General features: G+C 30.6%; 1 protein-coding gene across 3 annotated transcripts; it reads left to right on the top strand.

The window, feature by feature from the left end:
* Positions 1-1,231: 1,231 nt before the first annotated feature.
* LOC124439818 lies at positions 1,232-8,373 on the top strand. 3 transcript variants are annotated; one of them, XM_046990076.1, is made up of 3 exons: positions 1,232-2,242; positions 3,387-3,563; positions 3,641-4,391. In XM_046990076.1, the coding sequence occupies exons 1-3, from the start codon at positions 1,727-1,729 to the stop codon at positions 3,839-3,841; spliced, it is 894 nt and encodes a 297-aa protein (XP_046846032.1). In that variant the 5' UTR covers positions 1,232-1,726; the 3' UTR covers positions 3,842-4,391. The 3 variants fall into 3 exon arrangements, with proteins under 3 accessions (XP_046846032.1, XP_046846033.1, XP_046846031.1); XM_046990075.1 differs by lacking the exons at positions 3,387-3,563; positions 3,641-4,391 and adding exons at positions 7,448-7,624; positions 7,700-8,373 and having other exon boundaries at positions 1,405-2,242; XM_046990077.1 differs by lacking the exon at positions 3,387-3,563 and having other exon boundaries at positions 1,233-2,242.
* The last annotated feature ends 4,014 nt before the right edge of the window (positions 8,374-12,387 follow it).

The following is a 12,387-nucleotide window of genomic DNA, read 5'->3' on the forward strand; positions in this document are numbered from 1 at the left end:
CAACCATTTGGATTTATATGAATAAATGATTATATGAATAACTGTTTGAATACGTATAATTTACTCCAATTTTACCAAACTTAAAGTTTTAATAATAATTTATCTCATTAATTTATTTTAGTTTATATTTATTTGAAATGATAACGACATTATTGTGACTCACAAAAAAAATACATTGAAAGCCAATTTAAGTGCATGAATCAAATGAATCAAAGTCTAAAACATTGCCTACACAAATTTATGCAAAATTAATATTCTTCATCAAATTTACTAAAAAGTTGTAGACGTGTAAAGTTGCTCAGTGTAAACCCAATTTTTCAACCAGTTAAAAAGCACGATGAATATAAGATAATGCAAAAGAATCCATTACTTGTACTTTTGAATGTGAAATGATTTGGCCACGCGAAGTAATACCTCTTTGACAACACATCAGGCGATTTAAAAATTTTCGATATAATTTTTATAGTTAGCTGTATCTGTACTCTCCTAGAAAACTTCTATACATTAAAAAACTAGTGTGTTTTTTCTGACGAATTGTGTGATTATTCTACAGACACAAATGACATTTTTGGTTTCAGTTTTGAACATACAATTGTTCATTTTGATTACCTTCAGCGAAATAATTGAATAAAATGATCACGTTCTTTCATAAAGAACAAATACTTTGGAAAATTTTCCTGAACTAGACTTTACAAACTGATTTTTTTCTATTGCATTGATCTGTCGGAATGATTTTCTATCACACATAAACTTAACATAAATACAACACAATGTTTATATAAATTGTTATTTTTTGAGCTTATACTAATTATTTATGTTTTAAACAGAGAACTTCATTTCTTTCATCCTATATTATATGTTCCATACTGTAAATAATGTTTCGTTCGCAATAAAGAAGTCTTATATAGTTATTCGTAACATGCATGCATTTAAAAGTTTCAAAAATATTCTCGTCTATATAAAATGTCAATTTAGTAACGTTCTGATAAGATCATATTCTTTGCAAATCACAATGCGGTTATTGTTTATACTTCGATTTCCATAGTGGTCAATATCATTTGCTACGTGATCCACATGACGTCGTGTTAACCACACGCCTACATAGAAAATTCCATGCGATGATGAATTATGGTTCTACATTCTGCTAAATACGAGATCACAAATTCATCCTAGATACAACAAAAATTGCATGTGTATGTGTTTTTTTCTTCTGAAAAATCGAGTGAAAAAGTCATTGTTTTACAGATACTGGTGACACCAGGTTTCATTTTTGACAATCCCTCAATTTGAATATTAGAAATGATCTAGAAATTTACCTTTTCAAACAATAAATTCCTTACACAGCGGGAGGCCGATGGCGATATAATTGATCACGCTCATTTATAACAAGGAAATAGGTTATATAATCTCTTCCTAAAAAAATTTGCTGCTCCTGAGTTCAAAAATAAGTCTTTTGTTATTTATATTTGCCTAATATATACACACTGACCTAACTAGCAATATTATTTTCCAAGCTAATGTGTTTATGAAACGGATTTTATCAAACAAAGAACTTTATTTCCCTGGCATTTAATTATTATATAATGAGAAATTCCATGGATAGCATTAAAATTGTTTTATAAATACTGCTCTTTCATACATCATCTTTGAACCTGTTTGTAATCTTGGCAACAAAACTTGTCAGCTAAATTTATCACTGGTGTATTAATAACGAAGAAATCTAAGAATGAGTAATCAAGATAGCGTTGGTGTTAGCATAAATGAAAATGTGGAAAAAGAAAAGAGTAGTGAACAAAAATTAAGTATCATTTTGAGAATAAAAATATTCCTACTACGTAATCTGTTTCCTTTTGGTATTGTGTTATCGGTAATTTTTGGTATAGCCCTTCCTCAACCGGCAGTTTACTTGAATGAAAAGATTCCTCTTGGAACAATTTGTGTCGTTTGCTTATTTACAACGATAGGATTGCGTTTACGGATCAGCGAAGCAAAGTCTGCAATCAAGTCGTACAAAGAAATTGTGATTGGATTGATTTTAATCTTATTTCTTGTACCGTTTTCCGTCGTGAATAGCTTGAATAAAATTCCTTATTTTTCTGCATTAATTGGACAACAAACAAACTCCAGAAATGCTTCAAACATGAGCAGTTATGAAATGAAGATTTTGGGACCTGAAGAATTTCGAATTGGTTTACAAATTTATTTCATGTCACCATCAGCCCCTGCATCATCACTCATTTTGGTATGTCTTGGATCATTCAATGTATACAAACTAAGATTAGATGGAGTATTTTACTGAATAGTCGTGAGTTATAACTGCTTATGTATATATAAGAAAAAACCAGGACAAGCAGATAATTTTAAGTAAAACAAAATAAAACAAATTCTGAAAACAGACATCTCGTTTTCTTGATATTCGAGATAATACAAGAGTTTTAAAACAAATGATTGTGTAATATTTCGTCTTTATACCAAAGACATCATCAGACTAATAGTTTACAATGCATGCTGCGAAATTTTATATAATTATTTACAAGCGGAAGTGACAGTTACGTAATCAGAGAACTATAAGATTCAACAATTAGGCCGTATACTTTTATTTTAAAACAGAGATAATTTCTTACAAGCTTTAAGACCACTATTAAGTTGTGGCATATTGCGTTTTATGTGAGAAAAGTGAGAAAAGGTGTGAAATTTGACGTCTCACTTCCTGTCGTGGACTCCGACCCCAATCTCACACGAGTGCCTCTTAATCCTTGAATTTGATTCCAAGTAACACCAAAATCTTATATCGCTGTAAAAATAACAATCATAATCAACCTCTCATCTTAGAAGCACTTTTAATAAAACGCAATATGCCACAACTTAATAGTGGTCTCAAAGCCTGTAAGAAATTATCTCTATTGTAAATGTAAGTATACTGCCTAATTGTCGAGTCTTATAGTTCTCTGATTACGTAACTGTCACTTCCGCTTGTAAATAATTATATAAAAGTTTCGCAGCCTGCATTGTAAACTATTAATCTGATGATGTCTTTGGAATGAAGACGAAATATTACACCATCTATTGTTTCAAACTCTTGTATTATCTTGAATGTCAAGAAAACGAGATGTCCGTTTTCTGAATTTGTTTTATTTTGTTTTATATATAAGAAAGAAAACGCAATTTTTTGTGTGTGTGTGTGGGGGGGGGGGTGTTGTTTTAATGATTTAGAAGCCAACATCGTATAGATGTCTATAACTATCATGTTAAGGTGAGGCACAGCATTTTGAAAATTGGCAAAAACCAAACTTAACATAGTACTTCATTTAACTAATTTTTTTGTATATTGTCAATATCCATATTATCAATTCTCTTCGTTTCAAGGTATTTTTGCATATATATAGGTTACTGCTGCAAATGCTCATCGTGGATTGTGCGCTATGTTATCAACTCTTGGTGTATTTATATCAATCTTTACAATGTCTTCAACACTTTCATTGTTTTTACCGACATTAAATGCTCAGTTATCTGTTACTAATTTATTAATCAGAAACGTTTTGCAAATTCTTATTCCTTTGGTGGTAAGCGAACTACATATTTTCTTGATATAAAATATATTCTTTTTCATCTCTTATTCTAAATACATCTTTTTGTACAGGTTGGAAGATCAGTGCGTTCAATTCCTGTAGCGCGAAAAATCATTAAGTCCTGGAATGATGCCTTGAAATATGTAGAAATAACTTGCATAATACTTCTCCTTCATGTCAGAATCAGTGAGACCAGTAACAGTGGACATTTTGAAAAAGTTGCACTTCTAAATGTTTTTTGTGTCTTGTGTTTACAAGTGCTTTTATTTTGATTATTTTGATAACAACCTATGCGTCTCTTTTATCATTGCCTTTCGTTCCAAAAAAAACAAACATAACACTGTGTGTTTTGAACTGTCTTCGAGTTGTTGGTATGTCAGCATCAATAGTTGATTCATTGCCACCAGAAGTGGGAGATAAAGGTTTGATTATCTTACCGATGGGTTTTATTTGCATAACAGCTCTATGGTTGTTGAATGCATTTGTATATTTTGTGAAGATTGAAGAAAAGGAAAACGAGAAATTTGATAAAGAGATGAAAGATGAACCAAATAAATCAGTCAACAGTTCTGCATTTACCATGTATACTGATTATGAGATTTGATATAACTGTTCACATGTTACGTAAAATTTAGCCATTTTTATAAAAGTAGTTAAATCAGAATATGTTTATACGGACAATATTAAACTCTTGAGCAGACCACAAAACTCGATTTCTTATCGCTAACTAGTTATTCGTATGTATTGAATGTTTTACTGTGTTATTATTCTATATTTTTTGTCATTACGAAGGAAAAATTTATTCATCGAAAAAAAATCAAACTACTAAATAATGAATGAACGTAAATGTTAGTGCCCACCATACTGGAGAAATTTAACTCCACTGCTGCATTATCAAACTTAAATTGCCGTGATTGAAGATGAGAAAGGAATTGAAAACTTTTTTGCTAATTTGGCACAAACAGAATGCTAAATTAAAGAAATTATATACTTGAAGCAAATTCTAGAACACGGCATACACAAATTTATGCTGAAATATTTCATCAAATTTGTCACACACGTGTGTGTGTCGTAAAATATTGCTCAGTTCAGATGTAATTTTTCATCGAGTTTACCGTTTCATTATTTGAACACAAAACCTATTTATAAATAAGTGATTAAGTCTTCAAACTAACATTTGCCCTGCGATTCGCATGACATCTTATTTAAAACGTAGATACGGAAAATTCCATGCAATAATGAATTATGATTCTATATTCAGAGCTAAATACGATATTCTACACACCATATTTAAAGAAAAAAATTATTTTCTCCAAAAAATCTAGTGACGAATTATAATTATTTTAACTATTATACATACTATAAAGATTGGTAATCCAGGCATTATATTGTTTAAAAATAAAAGTTTCTCCTATATTCTATATTACAGACACAGAAGACAACTTGGGCTTTGTTTTTTGACAATTACTTATATATTGGCAAAAAAAATTTCGTATTATAGCACATAATAAAAGATAAATTTATGTATTCATGCTGTATGTTACGCAACTGAAAAAACAAAGTAGAGTTTCCTTGCAAGGTTTCGTGCAAATATTCATTTCGTATGCAAATTTTCGCATTGGATGCAAGAATATCGACATTTGGCTAGTTACAAAATAACACAATATTTAACTGAATCATATACACTTGTATCACATATTTAGATCTATAAAGACGTTGTTAGTGTAGTGTAGCTAATTTAGATTGCATGACGAAAAGAATATTGTATTAAGTTTTAACCTTCGTTGTTTGATTTTTCTATTTTTTAATTGTGTAAAAATTTTAGTACCTATGCTCTTTTGTTTGTTTTGACAACTGGCAATCATTGGAAATTATGGGTATTTAAGAAATGATTGACAGCTTTTTAAGTGGGCATAATTAAGCCCGGTTTCAATATAATCGTCAATCGTGGGAAAAAAACATTAAAAAACACATTTTTCTGTTCATGCAAAGTGTCCTTTGCTCACAATAACGGTGGCCTCCGGCGTTATAATTGATGACGTTCATTTATAAACAAATAAACTGTTTATAAACAACCGTTGAAAAATTTAACTGAACCCAAGTTTATGAAAGGAGATTTTCCTATGGGCTTTGTGATCTGCTAAATAAATACACACTGACTTAACGTGCAATATTATTTTCCAAGCTTCTATGTTAATGAAACAGATGTTATGTTTACCAAATTTGTAATGACCAATTAATGGAAGACGAATATCAATAATATTGTGTTATAAATACTGCTCTTTCATAAATCATTTTTAAACCTGTCTGGTACCTTGGCAGCAAAATTTGTTAGGTAAATTTATCACTGATGTATTAATAACAAAGAAATCTTAGAATGAGTAATCAAGATAGCGTTGGTGTTAGCATAAATGAAAATGTGGAAAAAGAAAAGAGTGGTGAACAAAAATTAAGTATCTTTTTGAGAATAAAAATACTACTATTACGTCATCTATTACCTCTTGGTATTGTGTTATCGGTAATTTTTGGTATAGCCCTTCCTCAACCGGCAGTTTACTTGAATGAAAAGATTCCTCTTGGAACAATTTGTGTCGTTTGCTTATTTACAACGATAGGATTGCGTTTACGGATCAGCGAAGCAAAGTCTGCAATCAAGTCGTACAAAGAAATTGTGATTGGATTGATTTTAATCATATTTCTTGTACCTTTTTTCGTGGTGAATAGCTTGAATAAAATTCCTTACTTTTCTGCATTAATTGGACAACAAACAAACTCCAGCAACACTTCAAACATGAGCAGTTATGAAATGAAGATTTTGGGACCTGAAGAATTTCGAATTGGTTTACAAATTTATTTCATGTCACCATCAGCCCTGCATCATCACTCATTTTGGTATGTCTTGGATCATTCAATGTATACAAACTAAGATTAGATGGAGTATTTTACTGAATAGTCGTGAGTTATAACTGCTTATGTATATATAAGAAAAAACCAGGACAAGCAGATAATTTTAAGTAAAACAAAATAAAACAAATTCCGAAAACGGGCATCTCGTTTTCTTGATATTCAAGATAATACAAGAGTTTCAAAACAAAAGATGGTGTAATATTTCGTCTTTATTCAAAGACATCATCAGACTAATAGTTTACAATGCAGGCTGCGAAACTTTTATATAATTATTTACAAGCGGAAGTGACAGTTACGTAATTAGAGAACTATTAAGACTCAACAATTGGTCAGTATACTTACATTTAAAATAGAGATAATTTCTTACAGGCTTTGAGATTGGGGTCGGAGTCCACGTCAGGAAGTGAGACGTCACATTTCTCACCTTTTCTCACTTTTCTCACATAAAACGCAATATGCCACAACTTAATAGTTGCCTCAAAGCCTGTAAGAAATTATCTCTATTTTAAATGTAAATATACTAATCGTTGAGTCTTATAGTTCTCTGATTACGTAACTGTCACTTCCGCTTGTAAATAATTATATAAACATTTCGCAGCTTGCATTGTAAACTATTAGTCTGATGATGTCTTTGGAATAAAGACGAAATATTACACCATCTTTTGTTTCAAACTCTTGTATTATCTTGAATATCAAGAAAACAAGATGTCCGTTTTCGGAATTTGTTTTATTTTGTTTTATATATAAGAAAAAAACGCAATTTTTTGGGGGTGTTGTTTTAATGATTTAGAAGCCAACATCCTATAGATGTCTATAAATATCATGTTAAGGTGAGGCACACCATTTTGAAAATTGACAAAAATGAAAAAACCAAACTTAACATGGTATTTCATTTAACTAATTTTTTTGTATATTGTCAATATCCATATTATCAATTCTCTTCGTTTCGAGGTATTTTTTCATATCTATAGGTTACTGCTGCAAATGCTCATCGTGGATTGTGCGCCTTGTTATCAATTCTTGGTGTATTTATATCAATCTTTACAATGTCTTCAACACTTTCATTGTTTTTACCGACATTAAATGCTCAGTTATCTGTTACTAATTTATTGATCAGAAACGTTTTACGAATTCTTACTCCTTTGGTGGTAAGTAAACTACACATTCTTATTGAACAAAATTTATTATTTTCTATCTCTTATTCTTAAAAATTTTTTGTACAGGTTGGAAGATCAGTGCGTTCAATTCCTGTAGCGCGAAAAATCATTAAGTCTTGGAATGATGCCTTGAAATATGTAGGAATAACTTGCATAATACTTCTCCTCCATGTCAGAATCAGTGAGACCAATAACAGTGGACATTTTGAAAAAGTTGCTACTCTAAATGTTTTTTGTAACTTGTGTCTTGCTAATGCGTTTGTTTTAATTATTTTGATAACAACCTATGCGTCTCTTTTATCATTGCCTTTCGTTCCAAAAAAATCATCCATAACACTGAGTGTTTTGAACTGTATTCGAATTTTTGGTATGTCAGCATCAATAGTTGATTCATTGCCACCAGAAGTGGGAGATAAAGGTCTGATTATCTTACCGATGGGTCTCACCTACATGACAACTTTTTTATTGTTGAATGCATTTGTATATTTTGTGAAGATTGAAGAAGAGGAAAACGAGAAATTTGATAAAGAAATGAAAGATAAACCAAATGAATCGGTCAACAGTTCTGCATTTACCATGTATACTGATAATAAGATTTGATATAACTAATATGTGAACACATTATGTGTCGCCTATCGTAAAAGTATCTCTGTGTTTCTACATTTTTAGTTAATTTAGATTAGAATATGTTTGTTTGTATTATTTTGTATTGACATGCGTAATATAATTTTCTTCAATTATTTGAATTGAGATACAATTTATATTTTGTTAATGTCGCACAAGTATTTCATTTCAGTCTGGTGAATTTTAATAACTAAATATACTTACTCAAATTATAAATTTTAGTAATAATTTCATCAGATGAATGATTGCACATGCGCCGACAAATAAAGCTGCTACTTCTGGTGGATTTTATTTGAATAACTACTCTATAGCTTTTCATAAATAACAAACTACTAGTATATTGCTAAATGGTAATCTCAACTTATTATAAGTGCGTGTAATAGTTGAATTTTGCTTAACATGTTGAAGTCAATGCATACGCTCTGAGCAGAGCAGAGCCTGAATGACATTTCACGATAAAAAGGCCCGTGGGCCGTAACATGATATAATTAAAGTCCCCTTTCCCCTTGTCTGACCCTCTATTTGCCTCAACACACTCAAGCACCGTGCAACTCTCGACCTTCGATCTCGGGCTTGCATTGATCTGCTCTTGAGTTCTCCCAAAGGTCTCCTCGGTTTATGTAAGCCTGTGCACACACAGTAAACATCTTTTATTTCTTGAATAAACGATGAGATAAATCAACAAGTCTTTAACAGTGTTTGGTTGGCCAAAGGAATCCTACACTTTGCTTAGTCTTTACGATTTCTACTTTAACTTGGTATATCTTTATGTACTCCTGTTAATTCCGTTCCGTTTACTTGTTATGTTTTAGGAAGTTTGAATCCAACTTCTTTGCAAATCTTTTTCTTAATAAACACTTCAGCACATTTTTATTTTAACACTAAGCAAGCACTTTTCTTCCAGTCTCCCTTGTCACATTTGCTGCTGTAGTTCAGTCATGTAAAGCCTGAATCAACTCTGGTTTTGATTAGAGCAATAGTAAATACTTTAGCTCCTAAAAGCAATTAAGATCGAGTAAAGTGTTTTCTTTATATACGATCCCTCTCCAGTTCTAATTCTGGTTCTGTATCCCTCTCCGGTTCTTATAACATAATACCAAGAGGTAATACATGACGTAGTACTCAAATTGACACCTGTTGTTCATCAAAATTTCGTTTTTCAACATTTTCGTTCACTGCTCTAGTTGTAAGTTATAAAATAGTAAGTATGAGACAAACTCCTTAAGACTTTTAAAAAGTAATAGCTATAATGTATATCCTCTATAATTTTTGGGTAAAAAATGAAAGATCACTATTTATTCCTTCAAGAAAATGATGTCATCCATATCAACCATTTGGATTTATATGAATAAATGATTATATGAATAACTGTTTGAATACGTATAATTTACTTCAATTTTACCAAACACAAAGTTTTAATAATAATTTATATGCAGCGACTCGCAGCTTAAATTATTTACATAGAACCTCTGTAGAACACGTTGCAATGCATAAATTCATTATGACGATTGAACATAACTAAACATTTATGGCTAAAAATTAATTTTTTAAATGGCTAAAATCAAAAAATGAAATTTTAGCCAATTGCAGTTGAGAGTCGTTTTGAAAACAATGTCATTTTACCAATATGACATATCCAGCAAGGAGACAGAAAAATTTTACAAACAAGTTAAAAAGTTCACGCATATTTTCGGGATTTTTCTCGTCTTTTTTAAAAGCTAAGTATGAATTCATGTAGAAAAATTATCCTATTTATTACTGATGTAAGTATTATTTGGAATTCTTGTTTTTTTTTTACGTACCAATTCTTTATATAAAGACATGTGTTTGTAAGAGCGATGATAGTTGCCTACCTTTAGAAAATATATAATATTTATAATATAGATACAATCAAATAATAAAAAGTTTGCGGTGTACTGTCTGTTACGAGGAATGGGGAGAGTCATCGTTTGTTTGAAACTATTAAGCTAGCTTAGTGATTTTCTGGGCCGCCCATGGCTAAACCTATCAAATGTCAAAAATTTTAATCCAAACAAAAACCTTTTTAAAATTTCGTCAATAAAACATACTCCAAACTTGTGTGGTATACGGATGCTGAAGTTGTGCAAGGTGAAAGATGAGGAAACGTTTCATGATAATAGTAGGCAAGATCATAATATTTGGCATTTAAAGATTTGGATCCTTTGCCTTTGTTTACAATAATTGTATTACTTGTAGACTGGTAGTGTGAAGGCATATAGCTATTTGGTAAATTTTTTTATTACTTTGCTTTACTTTAAGCGATATTGCTGTAATAATTTCTGTTTCTTGATGTGATGTGCATATTTTGCATCACACAATTAACAAAATTCCCCTATTATGAATTGAGTTCAAGATGTTTAAGTAGAATTTAACCCCCAAATAAATGGATTAGGATTTGCTCAAAGTATTTTTCAGAAATTATGAAATAGAAGTTAAGAATAGAGTTGTGTTGAAATTGAATGCAGTGCTATAACAAACACAAATATAATATTTATCGTATCAATTTAGTGTACAAACTAACATTTGCTACGTGTTCCACATGACGTCTTGTTGTTTACACACTGATAAAAACAATTTGCAAACCAAAGCGACAAGTACAACGCGTCCTTTTATCGAATCTTTTACTGTAATATACGAACGTAAATATTAATTGATGTCTACCATATTGAAATACTAAAGCAATTTAGTCAGTAGCTTCCGCTACTTTATCGAATCTAAATTGCTGCAATTGAATTTGGCAAAGACATTGCAAATTTTTTTGCTAACTTTAAAATGATTATCACATTAATTTATTTCACTTTATATTTATTTGAAAAGATAACGACATTATTGCGACTCACAAAAAAAATACATGGAAAGCCAATTTAAGTGCATGAATCAAATGAATCAAAGTCTAAAACAATGCCTACACAAATTTATGCAAAATTAATATACTTCATCAAATTTGCTACAAAGTTGTAGACGTGTAAAGTTGCTAAGTGCAAACCCAATTTTTCAACCAGTTAAAAAGCACGATGAATATAAGATAATGCAAAAGAATCCATTACTTGTACTTTTGAATGTGAACTGATTTGGCCACGCGAGGCAAGTAATACCTCTTTGACAACACATCAGGTGATTTAAAAATTTTCGATATAATTTTGAACAATGTTTTTATAGTTAGCTGTATCTGTACTCTTCTAGAAAACTTCTATAAATTAAAAACTAGTGTGTTTTTTCTGACGAATTGTGTGACTATTCTACAGACACAAATGACATTTTTGGTTTCAGTTTTGAAATGCTATTGTTCATTTTGAATATCTTTAGCGAAATAATTGAATAAAATGTTTACGTTCTTTTCATAAAGAACAAATACTTTGGAAAATTTTCCTGAACTAGAGTTTATAAACTGATTTTCTTTTCTATTGCATTGATCTGTCGGAATGATTTTCTATTACACATAAACTTAACATAAATACAACACAATGTTTATATAAATTGTTACTTTTTGAGTTTATACTAATTATTTATGTTTTAAACAGAGAACTTCATTTCTTTCACCCTATATTATATGTTCCATACTGTAAATAATGTTTCGTTCGCAATAAAGAAGGCTTATATAGTTATTCGTAACATGCATGCATTTAAAAGTTTCAAAAATATTCTCGTCTATATAAAATTTCAATTTAGTAACGTTCTGATAAGATCATATTCTTTGCAAATCACAATGCGGTTATTGTTTATACTTCGATTTCCATAGTGGTCAATATCATTTGCTACGTGATCCACATGACGTCGTGTTAACCACACGCCTACATAGAAAATTCCATGCGATGATGAATTATGGTTCTACATTCTGCTAAATACGAGATCACAAATTCATCCTAGATACAACAAAAATTGCATGTGTATGTGTTTTTTTCTTCTGAAAAATCGAGTGAAAAAGTCATTGTTTTACAGATACTGGTGACACCAGGTTTCATTTTTGACAATCCCTCAATTTGAATATTAGAAATGATCTAGAAATTTACCTTTTCAAACAATAAATTCCTTACACAGCGGGAGGCCGATGGCGATATAATTGATCACGCTCATTTATAACAAGGAAATATGTTATATAATCTCTTCCT

Source organism: Xenia sp. Carnegie-2017, unplaced genomic scaffold (genome assembly GCF_021976095.1).
Source record: "Xenia sp. Carnegie-2017 unplaced genomic scaffold, XeniaSp_v1 HiC_scaffold_2, whole genome shotgun sequence".
Lineage (NCBI taxonomy): Eukaryota > Metazoa > Cnidaria > Anthozoa > Malacalcyonacea > Xeniidae > Xenia > Xenia sp. Carnegie-2017.

Bases quoted from the DNA above. Each gene is read 5' to 3' on its own strand.
- LOC124439818 (XM_046990075.1), top strand. From the start codon at position 1,727: ATGAGTAATCAAGATAGCGTTGGTGTTAGCATAAATGAAAATGTGGAA. The intron at 2,243-7,447 runs GTATGTCTTGGA...TCATATCTATAG, and splicing joins CTGCATCATCACTCATTTTG to GTTACTGCTGCAAATGCTCA. The intron at 7,625-7,699 runs GTAAGTAAACTA...TTTTTTGTACAG, and splicing joins GAATTCTTACTCCTTTGGTG to GTTGGAAGATCAGTGCGTTC.